At 36.1% G+C, this 19,212-nt stretch overlaps 1 protein-coding gene across 2 annotated transcripts; it reads left to right on the top strand.

Annotated features, from left to right (window-relative positions):
• The first annotated feature begins 12,036 nt into the window (after nt 1-12,036).
• LOC117420629 (dentin sialophosphoprotein-like) lies at nt 12,037-17,534 on the top strand. 2 transcript variants are annotated; one of them, XM_034034131.3, is made up of 7 exons: nt 12,037-12,160; nt 12,862-12,931; nt 13,047-13,079; nt 14,808-14,867; nt 15,685-15,735; nt 16,198-16,539; nt 16,853-17,534. In XM_034034131.3, the coding sequence occupies exons 2-7, from the start codon at nt 12,878-12,880 to the stop codon at nt 17,210-17,212; spliced, it is 900 nt and encodes a 299-aa protein (XP_033890022.3). In that variant the 5' UTR covers nt 12,037-12,160; nt 12,862-12,877; the 3' UTR covers nt 17,213-17,534. The 2 variants fall into 2 exon arrangements, with proteins under 2 accessions (XP_033890022.3, XP_033890023.3); XM_034034132.3 differs by lacking the exon at nt 15,685-15,735.
• The last annotated feature ends 1,678 nt before the right edge of the window (nt 17,535-19,212 follow it).

The raw sequence follows: 19,212 nt of genomic DNA on the forward strand, positions 1-19,212 counted from the left end.
AAGGTACAGGGTCTGCTACAAAAATAAAAACAAAAAAAAAGACAAAAGAAAAATGTGCAGTGGTTGCAAAGGCAATCCCGGGTTCTGTTGTATTGAACATTTCAATAAATGACACAGAGCAAGTCGATACTGGCACACGTTTTGATGTTGTTTGATTTGTATTTGATCATTACTGTTTACTGATTAGTATTGTTATTATCGTTATTAGTAGCGTTTTTGTTTTCATTGTTAAAAAAAAAAAAAACGTTTTTATCTCTATATTGAATATGGGTATGTAGTACACAGCAGCATAAAGGGTTAATGAAAAACACAGTTTAGGTCATTTATTTGTGTTTTATTCATCATATGTTAACATTTTATAGCAATTACAGGTTTGAAAACATTATTATTATTATTTTCAAAATCTGGTACTTGGGAAGGGGTTTCATTTTTACATCTGGAGTTGAAGTGGTTAATGCACAAAGTATCGCAATGTGTCCTATTTTATTACAATGTAACACACAATAGGTTGAATAGGCTGTAAAAAAGGTCTCTTTGGAACACTACTAAGATGTGATAAAGGTTGACACTTTTTTCTATTTTTGTCTTTTTTCCTAGATAATTTATCAGGATTAAGGATACAATAAAGGTAAGGCAATGTATAATATGGTTATGAACTGTCACCTTCCTATTCATTTTTCAGCTGGATTGGAAACAAGAAAATAACAATGAAAACCTTGTGTACAGTACATGGCAATCTCGACTTCCCATCCATGCCATCCCATTGTGTTTGAAGAACTTGGGCGTATGCTGTCTTGTTTCTATTTATAGTTTAATTTACAGACATCTTGGTTACCAGCCCAGTTGCCCAACTGTTGTCTTTTCATCTGCCAAGTGGTTTTTCCCAGTTGTCCTTCAGGCTTATAAACATGCTTATTGTTTGTGGTCACTGTGGCTTCAAGACTAATATTCATTAACAGCACAGGCCAAGAACTGTGTCCATCTTGCATTATTAATGCATTTAACAACCCCTGCCTCAGAGTTACTGGGGTTGACCTTCAAAAAGGTTAAACCAAGGCTGTATAACACTGAATCTTGAAAGACTGGGGGAAATGCAAAACACCTGCTAGGTAATTTGTGAACCACGATGATCAAATAAAATTCTGAAAGCAATCAGAAATACTAATTTGGTACTGTAGCAGGGCAGGAGCCCTGCACATGAAGAGGGGGTTTGTGTGTGAATACATTGTTAATTTAATATTGTGTAAATGTGTGTAATGGTTATTTAATTTATTGCAGTACCTGACGCTCCTGGGATCGCCTGCCTGCTGTGTGTGATTGCCAGCTGTGGATGATCAGCGGGTAGGTGTGTTCCAGCACGGCGTCAGGTATAAAGAGGTCCTGTTTGTTCACCTTGGGGCTGCTGCAAAGCCACGGACAACGGGCTGAAGATCGTCCACGCTACCCGAGCATAGTGAGAGAAATAAGTTGCTGAAATCCTCCGATCGCCGTGATGGTGAACTGGGATCGGAGCCAAAAGAAGCTGCCAAAACCGCCGACGGCCGGAATCGGGGTTTGTGTTGATACATAAAGATTAGTTCGGGGATGGTAGATCCCTTTAAGGTATAGCGAGGTGAGCAAGCGGGACCTCCATGCATTAGGGAGTAGCGCACGCCGTTTTTACGGCACCTTTTATTTTATAGTTTTTTGTATTGTGTTTTATTTTGTTTTTCGTACGCTGGCCGTATGCACTCAGTGAGCTACCATGGTTGGTAGTGTCACGTGAGCTGTTGTGTGTATGTGTGTAAATAAATCCTGCGCGCCTGCAGGGCGTGTCAATTTCAACCTGTCTGGTCTCCTGCCTGTCACTCAGCAGCGAATGCATGCACCCACAAGCAAGAACCCTTTCACAGATACAATAGCACTTTAAAAGTTTGACATTAAGAACTTAAGCTGGTATGCATTGCAGTAATGAACATTAGGATGTGCCTTTCACAGCACATACAGATAGGTAATTATTTTTCAGTAGATGTGATATTGTAGCTTGCAGTAACCCAACCACTGATTTCTTTAGGTATTATTTTTCTGGATGTTGGTATGATTGAATTAGACTTTTATCTGCATAATATGCTGTTTTTCATTAGACACCTGATAACGGAGTGCATTAGATCTTAATTATTAACCCTTTGTGGTCCATTTATTCAGCGCATCTCAAGTGCGTCAGGTCCAATTTATTTTCACACGCACACTTTAAAAGTATTTTTTACAGTAAAACAGTTTTAAAAGGCACTGCATATCAATAGGACACTCAGTACTGCATCTACAACCCCGCCCCCCCTCGTTTGCTGTTTTTTTCACATACCTCTTGATAGTAGTGCATACCGATAAATCATCTCCTGATCACTCATTTTATCACCAAACTCCTCAATAATGCAATCCAAGTCATTATTTTATTACTATAACATCTAAAAAACAGCTCTGCAAATGTCTGTGATATTCTTTGAGTGCTGGATGCAGAAGCAGCTATCTTGTTCGTTTATGTCCGTGTCATGTGATGCCGGGGCTCTCTGTATTCATGAGATACGCCCCCTTTTTTTTTTTGGCTTCTCTCGGCTTTTGTTTCAATGACATTTCTCCAATTGATTGGTTATTTTTTACTTTTGACTGTTGAAAGAAACCATTGATTTGGAGGGATTTGTTAATTTATATTTAGGGATTCTGATTTTCGTTTTTTAACCGATAAACCCGATAAAACACCCCCGATACAAAAAAAAAAAATGAAATCGGTGGATAGCCAATAAACACCGGAAAACACCGGTATAACTGTGGAAATGGTTAATCAATTTACGTTGACTTTACCCTTTTTCGATTAAAAAATAAAACCTACTACAAAAATAATAATAAATACATTTCCCAGTGCTGGGCAATGTCCTGCCTTCCTGACTTGTATCTATCATTGATTCGTTCTGAATACTTTAAACCCGCCTCAGCTACTGAGTGACAGCACATTCCTACATTTCTATTGGAGACTCATCTTGCGAGATTTAAAACGAGATTACATTCAGGAATGGAGGCTTGTTAGCGGGATTTAAACTTGTATTACAGTTAAGATACGGAGAATTTAAAACAGAATTGTGTCGAAATGTAAAAAAAATGCCTACACACAAAAACACCATAAGAATGTGCCCGTGACCATAGGGTTTTTGTTGTGGAAGACAGCAAAGGAAAGAAGGTACAACTTAAGTGTGTAAATACTGTCGAGTTACTATACATATTTTGACAGAAAAAAACGCTCAAGCATTTTGGAAAGTAACTGAAAACACACATTTCATACAGTATATCAAAAACGAAAGCTATGAAAAAAAAAAACGATTTACATAAAACTCGAAAATAGCTAAAGCACCAAAAAATAAAAAACTGATAAAAACGAGAAACAGAAGCCCTATTTATATTATACTAACTTACAAACTTTTCGATTTAGAAAGCTTTGTAAGAGGTGTTCCTTAAAAATAAAAACAAAACAAAACAAAAAATGACGGATTTACATCAGACACTTTGGGGTATTCTGTGCTCATTTGCTTAAATTTGCAAATTTTTACTTGCTATTTTAACAAAACGTGCATGCATACTTTTACAGTATTAATTAAGTAATCTTATTTTTAAGCTTTATTTTTTAACATCTCTGTTTTCAGAGCTTTTCCTTTATTTAATAACACATTTATTTAAGCTTCCCTCATATTAATTAAGCAACATTTTCCAACATGCAGTCCCAATTGTATTAATAAGGAAGGTATTGTTTTAATGTTTTACTTAATTTAGGTTAGTAATAGAGTATGTCAGGTTTTTGTAAAGACTATTCTTATTTTGAGTATTATTCAGAGAGCTATGTTTCAAGATTTCATCCTACATTTTCACAATGTCATACTGTTTTGCTGTTATTTACTGCATGACCAAAAAATATAGATATACATGTGTTTGCAAGAATGAAGTTCACAAAAGCCGTCATTCATTTTAACAATAATATTACATAGGTCTGTGAACGTGTGGTTTGCAGTGTGCAGGTGCAGTGGCGATGCAGTGCTCTGGAAATGACAGACACAAGACAGTTCACAATTAAACAGCTCTTTATTTGGCTGGGTTGCATGTCAACAACACTTAAATAATAAGCATGGGATCTACATAGTCATGTGTATCGCTCCGTGCAAAACAAGGGTTTCAGTCCCGAAATAATGACACAAATAATAATAACACACTGCACAGACACGCTCACTGTGCAAGACAACGACCGTGAAACAGTGGTGCAGTGTAGTCCGGGTTTGTTGGTGCTGGCTTGTAGCGACAGCTCTCATTTAGTGTTAGCCGTCTAACAATGACAAATGACAACAGTTAGAACAACAAACAAACAAAACATCAAACACTCACGGTACCTTTTCAGTCGTCTCCTTTACAGGTCCTTGCAGTAACCATAATAAAGGAACAGATTGCTTCGTCACATCCGCTGAAATACCCGTAGTTACGCCCCCTTTGATAGCTAGTGCAATCACGTATCCTCCAATTCATGACTGACACATAGCTTACCGTATTAAGGCGATGACTTCTGGTATTGAGACTCTGCCCCCTTCCTGGATGGCCAGCTTCCGACTTACCCTGGAGTGAACTGCCAAACCATCCAGTACGGGGCACACTGTTCCTGTTATACCGTGCCCTCACAGGTCGGGAGGGAGATTGTTGACTAGGATTTGTTCGCTCTCAGTCACAAGGCCGTATATAATTATATACAGGTATGGAATAATTCATATTTCTGTTTACAGATTTGTTATTGTCATGGTTGTCTTCTGCCTTGGGAGAATATGTGTTATTATCAGTGTGATAATCTGCTTTAGGGGAAGATGTGTGTGTGTGTGTGTCAGTGCCTTGGGGGAAGATGTGAGTGAAATACATTTTCTATTTATTATATTTTACTATTGGTAGATATTGTTAAGTATTCATGCGTTATTTTTCACTTAAAGGTGTGTTCACAAGAAGTTCAATGGTAGAGTAATTTAAAATGTCATTAAAACATTAAAACGACACCTTCCTTATTTATATAATTGGGACTGCATGTTGGAAAATGTTGCTTAATTAATATGAGGGAAGCTTAAATGAATGTGTTATTAAATAAAGGAAATGCTCTGAAAACGGAGATGTTAAAAAATAAAGCTTAAAAACAAGATTACTTAATTAATACTGTAAAAGTATACATGCACGTTTTGTTAAAATAGCAAGTAAACCTTTGTAAGTTTAAGCAAATGAGCACAGAATATCTCAAAGTGTCTGATGTGCATTTTTTTAAGGAACACCTCTTACAAAGCTTTTTAAATCGAAAAGTTTGTAAGTTAACATAATATAAATGAACAACTCCCTCCATATCAGTGGCTTCTTCCAACAGTCAAAAGTAAAAAAAATAACCCCTCGACTTCAAATGTAAACCAATCAATTGGAGAAATGTATTCATTACAAATAACTGAACTGAGCACAGCATTCAAGACCAAGGCACTGTAAAGTGTCTATGTTTTTTACTTCAGTAGCTGTATCTTGAGAGCTAGGATTGAAAGCAGTAGGGTGGCTGGAGAGAGCTGTGACATTGCAGTGTATGAGAGATGCTGTTTCTTACCAATTAGAGTTTTTGCTACTACTTGGAAGCATGTTTTTTTTAATGTTAACTACATGAATGACAGCACATTAATATGGAATAGGGATTATAGGTACAATACCAACGTTAACTAGTAGAGAATAGTCATTTGTAACTAGTTCTCTTCTTAACATTTTAGCAAGACAGTAGCAAGGTATACAAGTGAACAATTGATGAACATGTGCCAACAGTAACCACTTTGTGATTCATGTAACCCTCACTGGAAAATGTCCTTGATTCCTGTGAGCAAAAAGCCACACAGTTAATTAAAATTCTTAATGTCAAACAGGAGGATTATGTAAGATTAATCATTTTGCATGGTTGTCCACAGAATTAATTCTAGGGGGGGGGGGCAAGGTGTTTAAAATGAGCCAGGCAACATGGTTTTGTATTGCGTAATAATTCTTCTAAGCCTCATTTACAATAACACCTATGACTTAAAGGGCACAAATTAATTGATGTTAAATCAACAAGTAAATTGGGTGTGTATTGCGTGAGCGGCTTCAATAAATGTGTTTAATTGCGGTGGCAATTCTATCCGGAGAGCATCATAACAACATGTATTAAAATCATATGGCTTGAAATGTTATATGGTAAACAATATCTATCAAAATAGTGCAATTCCGTCGTTAGAGAGAAGTATGCACAAACTCTTACTCTTTCTCGTTTAACCTTAGGGTTAAGTTTCTATTAATGTAATGCTTATTTCTGCTTCGCACAGTCCCGCACCAATCAGAAAAATACATCAAATCAGCAAGTTGTATAGGTCAGATTGATAGAAACGATCCTCACAGGCAATAATTCCCGCCCCCAGACAGGTGCGTGCTTTTAGTAATAGTTAGCAAAACAATTACATTCCTTTAATTATAGCTCACGCAATTTATAATAACGTTACATGTTCAATAAAATCAATTAATTTGCGATTAGAAAGGTGAGTTAAAAGACCTGACCTGGCTTAGTGTGTCCATAAATTCTGGAGCCAGTTGGCAACCTGGTGGGGTGGAGGAGGTTTCTGGTCATAATTTTATTTAAGTATAGATGCTCAGAAATCATGTCCTTCGAAGGACTAAATTACAAAAAAAAAACTTTGCACAGTGGTTCTTTGAGAGAGTAGCTCATACCCAAACGGCAATTAACAGTGGTAAACCTAGCCTCCACATTGACTCTGATTATCAAATTCAGACTAACGAACGTCAAGAAATACAGAGTAACATTATTTAATCTAATTAGTAGGTATCTGTGACAGAAATACAATGATTCTTGGTTGTAAATCTCCCTCCTGACCTGTGAGGGCACTAAGCAGCGAGAACAGAGTTCTCTGGATGGACTGATCTGACAGTTTTTTCCCAGGATTCAAGGGAAGTTGGCCAGTCTGGAAGGGGGCGAGACTCTGTTTCAATAACGCATTGACCCGGAAGGGAAACGACGTGGCAGCTGCAGACTGGAGAGGAGGTTGCACTCGTTTACCATGGGGTCATGTGTGACGGCATAAAAGGGGATGGAGAATCGCAATCTGTTCCATCGCATTTGGTTTGGTTTACAATAGAACCAGGAAGTACTGAAAGAGACCCTGTGAGAAACAGTATTGTGAGTGTTGTGTTTTGTTTGTTTGTAATTGTCTTGTTTATTATATTACTAGACGGCTAAACACGTTTCCGGAGCTGCCGCTGAGGGCTTCACTTCACCACTGTCACTAAATAAACATGTGCAACCCACCACAAGCACTACTGCACGAAGCCAGGACTGGTGACTGTGTTTGTATTATTGTGGGGCGGATATTGTGTTTATTATTTGGGACTGTAATCCCGTTCGTGTCTACCCCGTGCAGTACACATTGTTGTGTATTGCCGGGGGATTATTGTTTTGGTCACCAGACCTGGATAAAAAAGAAAATAAAGTCCTTTCCAAACAGGATTACAAATCTCTTTGTGTTTCATTACAGCACTGCAACACCCCTGCACTTGCATCCACTCAGCCACTTTGCCACAGTATCTGTCTATCTTTGATCGGCTTGGTGTTCTTTCCTTTAGCTTTCAAAAACATTCAGTCATCACCTGAATAGATGACTCCTCTGTACTGCTGCATACCACTAACTGAGACAGTTAAGGTTTAAAAATAACACAGATAGATTTGTTTTTCTCACTATTTATTATTTAAGATGAGTAAAGTAAATTACTAACAATTAATTAAGATTGGGTCATTTCATATGCATTCTGAGACCAAAAAAAGGTCAAAGGTCAGATTTCAGGGTAATGCATTTAACAAGACCAATATCTATTTACATATTTGTTCTTAACCAATTTTTGTCTGAAAAAGATGACTGTACATTGAATTTTGCTTTGTGAACTTTAGCAAAGACATATCTCATTGCGTAAATTAGCGTAAATTTTTTTTTTTAAATATATAAATGTGTCTACTTTCTTTAGCCTTCTATGGCATACAGGAAAAAAACGTAATATGGTGACCTTTCAATTTTATAGCTTTAAAACATTTCTACATCTGTTTTTTGAAACAAAACAAAAAAAAATGCATGTCTTCCGGCAAACTTAAGATATAATGAATTATATGCAGTAAAAAGCACTAGTCAGTCAGCAGACGGATTCCCTACAAGAAATCAGATTTTAGGAATTCAGAAATGTCCTGTGTGCCTGTTACTCTGTATTTTAAGCAGTGTTAGCCCATTCAGTCCATCATTTCGCGTTGACAAGGAGGCTGTGTGGTCCAGTGGTTAAAGAAAAGGGCTTGTTACCAAAAAGTCCCCGGTTCAAATCCCACCTCAGCCACTGACTCATTGTGTGACCCTGAACAAGTCACTTAACCTCCTTGTGCTCTGTCTTTCGGGTGAGATGTAGTTGTAAATGACTCTGCAGCTGATGCATAGTTCACACTCCCTAGTCTGTAAGTCGCCTTGGTTAAAGGCGTCTGCTAAATAAACAAATAATAAAATAAGCAGTGACAGTTTTTATCCAATAGAGGTACCACCCACAGCAGTTGGCTAATTAGATTTTTTTTACTTCTCGTTAGCACAAGCAACCTAACATATGCATTTATAAAATGGCAATCTCATTGGCTAACAAGTGTTTAAACCTGTGTCAATATGTCATTAAAACAGCACAGATTGGAATATTTAGAACCACTCTGCCTAATTCAATTGACAACCAATTCACTTTAGGAGGAATGGGGGAGGGTAGGAGGTGCCACTTGGCTTCACCTCGTAGGGAACAGCAACCCCTAGGTTTGCAGACATTGGACCATATTTGCACACTTGGTCATGTGTTATTGATATCATATTTCAAATACAATATATATTACAGTAAAAGTTATGTTGCTTTCTGGAACCTAATCACTTCTTGTGTTGAAGTTCTATCGCACTCATTGGTCAAGGTGCAATCTGTGTCACCATGTGACCAGGAAACAGCAGTTTTATTTATTTTAATTTGTAGCATTGTATTTGAAAATGTCCTATGAAATAATAATCCTTGGTTATCACTCACCCTTTCCCTTTAGAGACTATTTGAATATATTCCTCTATTGATACCAGCTAAGCTGTTTCTCAGAATTGGTATTTCTAACTTTAAATTCAAAATGTGAGAAAAAGTTTATCAACCTTCTAATGGATTGCAAATGTGAATTTGTATGTTTTAATTATTTTAGTATAATTTGAGATGGTAGAGATGATAACCATGAGGGGTCTATCCTTTCAATTTAATGTTATATTACACCCAGCTGATAAATCTGTCAATTGAAAAAGGAAAGATTAATATTATACTTTATTAACAAATCAAAGATAAAACTATAAGAAATTAACTCAAGTAGACAACTGTTTCGGCTCGTGTCTTCTTATAGTTTTGGCTTAGAATTCGGATTGAGCTTTTTGAAGTAAGGTAAAGTAAAGTTATTTTTAACTGTTAAATATCTTACAATATCTTATGTATGTAGTATATATATATATATATATATATATATATATATATATATATATATATATATATATATATATATATATATAACAACAGCTGGCAGAAACATAATTATAATTCAATTTTAAATCAAAATAATACCAATGAATTCAGTGGTATTGTGGTTAGGTAATATACGTCTTGTTAGTACTATTTTGTACTGTAAGACTCAACATTTCACAATAAAGGAACTGAGAGAGACATGTAGACAACTTTAAATTCCAGACATACATTTCTGATTGCATCTGTTACAACATGAAGATAATTAACGAAAAAACAGACATTAACATTAACATTAACTCTCCTGTAACAGACCTTGACACATGACTATTTGGGACTTACATAAGAATTGTAGTCATTGTTTGACATGTGTCTTAGTCATACATCAGACACTACAACTCTAGTAGACTGAAGAACAAGGAAATACAATAGTAACTTTTTTTTTTTTTTACTTAGAGGAAACTGGTTCAAAGGCCTTGGTTTTTTCATGCCATTATCTTTTAACTTTTTTGAGGTAAAACCATAAGAAACTTATTCAAGTAGCATTAATGTTTTGCTTAATTCACTGCTGACTGTCTTTGATTTACATATTCCCATCCTTTAATTTACGTGTTCCCATTCTTTAATTTACGTGTTCCCATTCTTTAATGTTCTTATTGAAGAGTGTAATATGGTAAACGGTCAACTATTGGTTATATTTGCTATTGTACTACCTGTATAATATACAATGTACTATAGAGTATATGGATTCATATTTATACAGAGCTTTGATTGATCTGCTTAGTTTTTTCAGAAAAAAATACATTGGCCAACTTCTGCAGTTCCTGATACGATAGCACACTGGTACTGATATTGTGTGAATCGGATTATACAATTGTGATACCATTGATACATTGTGGCTTGCAGTGTGCAGGTGCAGGAGTGATGCGGTGATCAATGAAAAGGCAGACAACAAGAATCCAAAGCGTAAGGAGGTTTATTTATAATACTGGTCTGGTGACCGTAAATAACAATCCCAGGCAATACACAGCAATGTGTATTGCACTGTTCTAAATAAAGGGTTTGCAGTCCCAAATAATAAACAGTCAAATACACACACAATATCCAAACACGGTCACCAGTCCTGGGTACGTGCTGTAGTGCTCGTGATACAGGTGAAGTGTTGTCCGGGTTAGTGCTGGCCTCAGGTGACAGCTCCGGAATGTGTTAGCCATCTACTAATAAATAACAAGTAACAAATTAGAGACAAACAAACAAAACACTCATGGTACGATATATATAAACACTGGTCATTCTGGGTCGTTACTTAACCATATATTAAGGAACAGATCACGTCGCTCCGTCCCCTATTTGTACCGTCATTCATGACCCCTTGGTAAACGATTGCAGCCACCCCTCCAATCTGCGGCTGCCACATCGTTTCCCTTCCGGGTCGATGATTTAGTGCACAGAAGCTCCGCCCCCTTTCTAGATGACCGACTTCCTTTTAACCCCGGGAATGAATTGTCAGGCCATCCAGTCCAGGGTACTCTGTTGCCTTTACTTAGCACCCTAAGAGTTCGGGAGGGAGATTTACCACCAAGAATCATTCTATTTCTGTCACATACATACATTTTTAAATATGAACATTTTATGTTACTATTCTGACCATGAGAAATGCCATTATAACTGCTAAGGATCTTTAAGCCAATCTGATGAGAATGTTTGGCCTCCTGTATGCTATGACACATCGCAAAGAAACCCAATCATGACATCAACTATACTATATTGATTTTCTATGGTGCTTTTTTCTCATTATCTGTACAATTGATGTCACCTGCTTTGAAGAAGCTTATGCACTGCTCGGAATTCCATTCAATTAAGACATCACAAACCTTTTTTTCTTTTTTTTTATTATCATATTCCTGTTTTTTTATGAAATTGAAAGAAAAGGCCAAAAAAATATCATACAGCTGGCGAAGTACCTGTTTATAAGATGACATTTCAATGAATGAACAAAAGAAAGTCTATAGCTGAAATTCTTCTGCTAGGTATTCTCGTAATAACTACAATGGACTGATTCCTGATTTAGTGCCATTTGCAACATAAACTGCAGTGGGAGCATACAGTTAAGCAGACAGAGCTGTGTGATTTTAGAAAAGCATACCTCAAGGAAGTTAAGACAACTAATCAAAGCAGGAATCCCTTTCTAAATATACATATATAAAACCTTATGTGTTACTGACAATAACACTGTATCGTGTTTTTTCACATGTTGTACCAATTGGTGAATGTTTGCATTAACATGCCACAGTACCCACAGGAAGAGTGGGAGAAGAAAGGTGGGCCAGTCCTGGTAAACCTCATGACATCACAGCCTTTTGTAGCAATTGGTTGGTTCTGTCTGAGAAAGAGTTTAAAAGCCAATAAGGCTGAATCTCAGACAGCAGAACACAGACAGAAACTTTTCAGTCATTACAATTTGAAGAAAGTTTTGTTTACTTGGTTGGCATCTGTAAAACATATCAAGCTCAGAAGCTAAATCTATTTTTCACTTCAAGAACAAATCAAGGTATGTACCAATCTGAATTGACTACATGGAGATGTATTCGGATGTTTTTTTGTAATTACAGTACAGTTGCATCTTTGTGTTTTATGTTCTGTTTTTGAATATGAATAATTATTGATTTGTAAATTTAGGCTAAAGAGTTGAGGATACAAAATAAATGTGAATAAGAATGTGAATTTGGCCCTTAATCTGTAAAAAACATAGATCCAGTAGGAAAAGCTAATATTCATCTCAGTTTATCCCTAAAATGGATTTTTACTTAATTTAATATCAGAATTGTGCTCAATATTTTCAATTACTATTTTTCTGATGTTATAGCTAAAATCATTTTTTCAAATGTAATAGGCAGAAGTTTTTCAAGCCATTGATTTAAATTGTATGCAAAAAAAACCTGATCTGAATTAGGCATGCAAAGCTGGCAGTGCTAAGGTTAGCGCTGCTAGGAAACAGCTGTTCATGGTTTTCAGTTTTGTTTCATTATAATTTTATGATCAGTGTCATTATATCCACAAACTTATACAGAACCACATCATATATCATTTTTAAGTATGCATTTTTTTAAAGATTTTGGAAGACACTTAAACTCTTCCAATTAGTACTTTGTCATTTACAAAGCCTAGGTATTTTGTCTTTTTTTCTTTCTTTTTATATACAGCATGACACTAAATGAATAGACATTTGAATATACTTTGTTTGTTTATTAGGTATACGTGAATAAAAATGAATACAGCAATTCTGTTATTCTTCCTCTTGGGGACCGCATATTGCCTTCCAGTGAGTATTTTACTTTTTGTTACTCTTCAAAAAAAAAAAAAAATCAATGACATTCTGTACAGTGGGATTGCTTTGAGGTGCTCGTTTTATTGATTGAACATGTCTTATCTTTTAGATGTCTCGATTTCAAGAGAGCTCCAAGGAACAGGTATGTGGGCTGTCAAATCTTAGTCATCACAAAAAAAAGAATGCATTGCTAATTCACGGTTTGGAAAGAACCACATATGAAAGTAAAAAGTATAGAAGCAGAGCATGTAAAAACAACTACAAATGAGAAACTGTTATCAATGTGTCCCAAGCATTATTTTTAAGAACTACGATATGACAGTTGAATGTGTGCTGGTGCACTGTCTAGTCTGTATAGTATGAGGAATATAATTCACTGTAGGTCTACATTTTCTTGCAAAAAGCAAAAACTGAAATGGAAAGGCTACATCAATATCATTCCCAAGCTGGTGTACTCAAAATTTTGCAATACAGGAACTAAGAGGGACATTTATGTGGACAGCTTTAAATTCCAGACAGGCATTTTTGACTGCATCTCTTGCAACAGGACATTAACTCTTCAGTAACATACCTTGACACATTGACTATTTGGGACTTTCTTAAGAACTTTTGTAATTTTTTGACACGTGTCTTAGTCAAACATCAGTCAATACAATTCTAGTAGACTGAAGACACAACACGTTTGTTGTATTTGCAAAATAATAAGTATAAACCTTCTGATATAAATTAGGGGTTCAGTTTGCACATTTTTACATCCCAAATAATTGTCATCAATAATTTGTCCTAAAGAATGTCCTAACCAAGTTTCTTCACAATTGGATAAGCATTTCTGTTGCAAAACTTAAAATAGAAAGTGCAATGTGCATCTCAACAGGCAGTATCAATAGGAGTACATAACAATATATGCAGTACATGCTGAGAAGGCAGTGTAGTTAAACCAGAAAGCAAAATACTGAAGGAGAACAGGGTCTTCATTATGGGGCTTGAGGCCAACTTTCCATGGGTTACACTGTAGTATGATTAAACCCACAGGGTGAACTACCGTTTCAAAAACAATTACAATTTATTGCAAAAACTACGTTAAGATCATTCTAAGTTTGCGACACAAACCCATTATGGGGGTTAAGTTTTTACAATACAGCAATCTTAACAGAGACCTATTCTACCTAGGTATTGCAGCACAGACAAGCAAAGTGTGGAGTCTCCCCTGGTGCCCACATGTGTAATATTGGGTCTGCCTCCACTATTGTGGCTGGTACAATCAAATAAATAAACAAATAGCAAAATATGTGTTAGCACAGTACTGTGAATATACACTGTGTGGTTGCATATTCAGAACAGAAAGATGGTAGTATTTTGAGATCTCTACAGACCCCTTGGATGTAATTACGTAAACATTGTGAAATAAATATAAATGTAAAGTCTCTGACAAGAAAGATTGAAGTTTATTATTAAAAAGTATGACTTATCAGTGTTTTCCCTGCACTCTATGTCAGGGTGCTCCACATGCCTTTTTCTATGCAAGTATGTCTGGATGTAACCTAACTGAAGGTGTAGAGCACTCTGTTTCCCTGATGGAGTTGAGGGAAAACAGTGCTTGTGTTCCAAAGTGAATTACAGTACAGGTGTATCACAGCTGTATCTGAATAAAGAAATACATTTACTAATATATTTATGAATGTGAAATTATACTCCACACTTTCCTTGTCTGTGCTGCAATACCTAGGTAGAACATGTTAAGATTGCTGTATTGTAAAAACGTAACCCACATTTCCCTAGTTTCGTGGGCTTGTGTCGTAAACTGAACATTATTTTTTTGCAGTTGAAATGAATAAAACTATATTGAATTCATGATAGCTTTCTATTACAGGAAAAGGAAAGTCCTTCAGAAGATAGTTCTTCAAGCAGAGAAAGTTCAAACCAAACAGAGGTAAGCTTGCTATATATGTTTCCGGTGGTATTAAACAGTAAGTATCGGGATTCAGAAAAATCTAGCGTTACACGTCCTCACGTGATGCTACAACTGTTTAAATAACATACCTGTAATTTTTCTTTCCATTGTTAACATCCTGATAACATTTTACACTTAAAACTTAAAGTCTGTTTCAAAGCTCTTTTCAAAATGGCCACTCTAGTGCACTGATAGTGTAAGGATTATTGCCCACATTGTTAAACAGGTAACACAGCAATAACTATTCATTGAGGACAATCTTGCGTTAAATAACCACCTTTATTATAATACAAAATCTCATAAATTTCCAAAAACACTGATCCCAACAATGGGTGAAGAAAAATAAGTAGAGTAAAAGTAGTTGGAATACAGCCTCATTCCGCGGAGCATCCCGGTGCCGCCTGCTAAAAAAACAAATAATAAAATAATAAACGTGTTCATCCCAGTGAACAAAAATATGAGGCAGAGGAGCATCGTATACTCCCTGGAAGTTGTCAGGATGTTAACAATGAAAAGAAAAATTACAGGTATGTTATTTAAACAACTGTAGCTGTTTTTCGGAACCCCGTTATTTACTCTTTAAAGGATTGGATACAGAGCCACCATGGGAAGCCAGGACAGCAGTAATTTGTTGTAATGTATCTGCAAGGTGTTTACATTGTTCAAGGTGACTATTCTTACATCCAGTTCACACTACCTATATATTGCACTGCATGTTGTTGTTTTAAAGTTTTAATCACAAAACCATTAGAAATGTGTCTCTCTTAATTTCTATAAATTTCTTTGTTTTTTTCAGGATAGTAAATCTGACAGTAATAGTGACAGTGATGATTCTGATGAAACAGATGTAAGTCCAACCATAATGGTATAGTTACCATTAACTGTAATTACACAGGAATATGAAAAATTGGTGTGGCGGAGTGTCCCGCCCCTATATATTTATTTATTATTATTTATATTATTGTTTGCGGTGCAGATAAAAGCGCCGCGTATTTGTTCTTTATAGTTAAAAACCCTGTGAGGATTGGCGCTTTTATCTGCGCCGCAAACAATAATATAAATAATAATAAATAAATATATAGGGGCGGCACACTCCGCCACAATTGGCAAAACATTTTGTTCAGGCTTGTTCAAGTTTAGTACCATACAAATATTGTATGCTTTCAGTAATCATGAAATTAAAGCTCAGTATTTTTCAAGATGAGCCCTTACAGATGAGTACTATAGAACAGCAACAAAGGTGTTACCATATGAGTAACTACATTTTGAATACATGTTTCTTATGCTGTCAATGCACATTTCATTGTAGGAGAATGACAGTGATGAAAGCACAGAAATATCCACAACGGCAGAACCGACAATTACAGAACTTCCAACAGAATCCACTACCATGTACACGTTTACCACTGCTAGTGTCCGGGGTGACAATCTAGCAAACAACATAATATTTTCCAAGAAGACAGCAAAGTTTGTAAACAGCAACAAAATATACAAGGGACTGGACCTCTACAAGTTCCACGGGACTGATAAAGCTGCAGAGAGCCTGAAACTGGTTAACAAACCTCGGTCTGGTGGCAAAAACACTGCATTTTCATTCAGCAGCAAGGATGCAAAGGCAGAGGACAAAGTGCTGAAAGGAAAACTATCTAAGGTAATATTATTATTAATGTATTCATGTTGACTATGATAAAATCCTAAATTATAAGACACAGATGGATTCAACATAACCCAAATTCCTAGTATGCAGAAAAACTTTTGTAACAAGTTAAATGTTCCTAAGACATAGCCTCCATAAATCCAAACAGTCATAAACCAGAACTCATGAATAAGTAGGCCACCATGTCATAGATTATCATACTGTACTTGTGCTAACAAATACATACCAAGTTTGATACAATTGGATTCCTGGGGATATGCATCTCCCATGGGGATAATACCTATTAATAGTGTTATTTCCTCCAAAGGCCATACATGTTACATATGACTTAGTGGATGAGGACCCCCGCACTCCTGGGGTTGAGAGCCAAGGGCTTGACAGTCTCAGTAGCTCTCAGGGGAGCGACAGTGGTATCCTTGCAGGAGACAGCGTGGAGGCCCCCACCCGCCAAGCAGTTCACCAAGATAGCGATGACAGCAGCCAACAGGATAGTGCCTCCAGCCAAGAAGACAACATCCCAGAGCAGAGCCCAGGGAAGGATGACACCAGCAACAGTGAGGACAGTGACAACAGTGAACAGAGCAGTGAGGAGCAACAGGCCACACCAATGCCAGAGGAGGACAGTAACAGTGATGAATCAAATGAGAGTTTAGAAAGCTCCTCTTAGGAGGACAATAACAAAGGTGATGCTCAGTCACTGAAACAAAAGTAATGTGGTTAGAATGTACTCTAAAGATAAAGTTGTAAGCAGATGCATCTTTCAAATGCACACTGCATTTACACCAATTATAGCTGCATAATATGGAATTTGTCCCCTTAGCCTCTTTACTGCAATTATCAAACAGTGTGTAACAAAAAGGTGGACATTACATAGATGATAGATTATATTTTCTTCATTACACAGATACATCGCTATATTGAATATTTTGTACCACATTTTACCATATTTTACATGTTTTACTATTCCAAATAAATTGACTTTTTTCTTATGCTTTTTTTCCAATGTATGTTTTTCTTTTCAATTGTAGTGTAGAGCTTGTACAATATAAAATTGTAGTCCCATGTACAATGCACCCTTATGCTTCATCAGCACAAAGCATTATTTTCTATTAAAACAATTTATTAAAGCACTTAAACATCTTGATGTTCACTTAAAAAGAGCATTCCATGGAGTTTCATAACCAACTGATCCATTGCTGTTCAACTGTATAGTAACACTAGAGGGAGCTAAATAACTTTATCATACCTAATACTTTGGATTAAATCCTTGCCAGGTTTTAGCCGTCATGGTATATTTTTCTCAGCTCCATAGACAAACCCTGATATTGTAAATTTAATGAGCTGATTTGCAAGCAAGTGCACAGTAGGTCCCAAATATTACACTCGCTTAAAAATAGGGCACATTTATGCATTTTAATATACATAGATACAGTACATAGCTTTATCCAAATGTGGAAAACATTTACAAGTATTTCAATAAGGTGACATACATGATTGTAAACACATCATAGTTTTTATAATTTAGGCTTATCGTTATAAATATATCAATGGACAACTGAATACATGTATCTGTTTATCAAAAAAAAAACAAAAAAAAAAACACTTGACATACAATGTGTGGTCAGGACGATATGATCCAACAGGAATACATTTACTGATAATCCCTGATCTAATTTTTATTTTATTATGTAACAATTAAAGTTTGACCTTAAAGTAAATGTGCACTGTATTTAGTGTGTTTTTATAAAAACTGAGTATTTTTTAAATACTGTTTTCTATCAATGTACTCTACCAGGTTTCAAAATTGGTACCTGTTTCACACAGTTGTCCAATGTGATTTTTAAAGCTCCACTAGATGGCAGCATCAAGCAACAAGACTACACCAGATTTACAACCTTGCAAATGTCTTTAGGACATATATTGGCATTCCAGTGTCTAAATTTAAAATATGGTCATTTTAACACTGTGAACATACAATTAGGGTTTAAGGCTACAACATTGTGTTTTCAGTTGGTTGACTCTTTACTCAGGGTCACATACTGAATAGAGCTGGCATCGCATGGTTCTCCTGGCTCTGTCTTATTAAGGTTAAACAGCATCCTATTCCTAGAAAACAGTTTTTTTCCAAGTATTTGAGCAGTGACTGGGTGCAAAGCTGTAGTGTTGGCTGCTTGGATGGACCTGTTTCTTTGGAGTTCAACAGGTTACTTTAACACAGCATGCAGGAAACTAATAGCTGGGTAGGACATGCATTGCAATAAGTGAAAATAATTTACTTGTGCTCTTTAACTAAATGGTACCGATGGTATCTAATACTTAAATGCTATGTTTCAAAATCCATATTGTATTACATTGCCTTGCAATATGGTCAGCCTTTCCTCCACCAAGTATAGGGACATGATAAATACAGAACAACTCTTTTATTTCACATATTTACTTGATTTTACAACAAAAATATTTCTTCTACAGTGACTGCCAATACTGGAATGACATTCAATGTGGCACCAGGCTATGGTGAAACAAGACTGACAATATTGCTGATTTAATCTTTTGCTTGGATGAGTGGGGAAAACAAGTAATAAATCCCCATCCCCAGTTGGTCTGCATTTATTTATCTATTGTATTTCAATGCTATATGGAGTTGCAGGATATTATTACAAATACTTT

This window comes from Acipenser ruthenus, chromosome 1, assembly GCF_902713425.1.
Source record: "Acipenser ruthenus chromosome 1, fAciRut3.2 maternal haplotype, whole genome shotgun sequence".
In the NCBI taxonomy this organism is placed as follows: Eukaryota; Metazoa; Chordata; class Actinopteri; order Acipenseriformes; family Acipenseridae; genus Acipenser; species Acipenser ruthenus.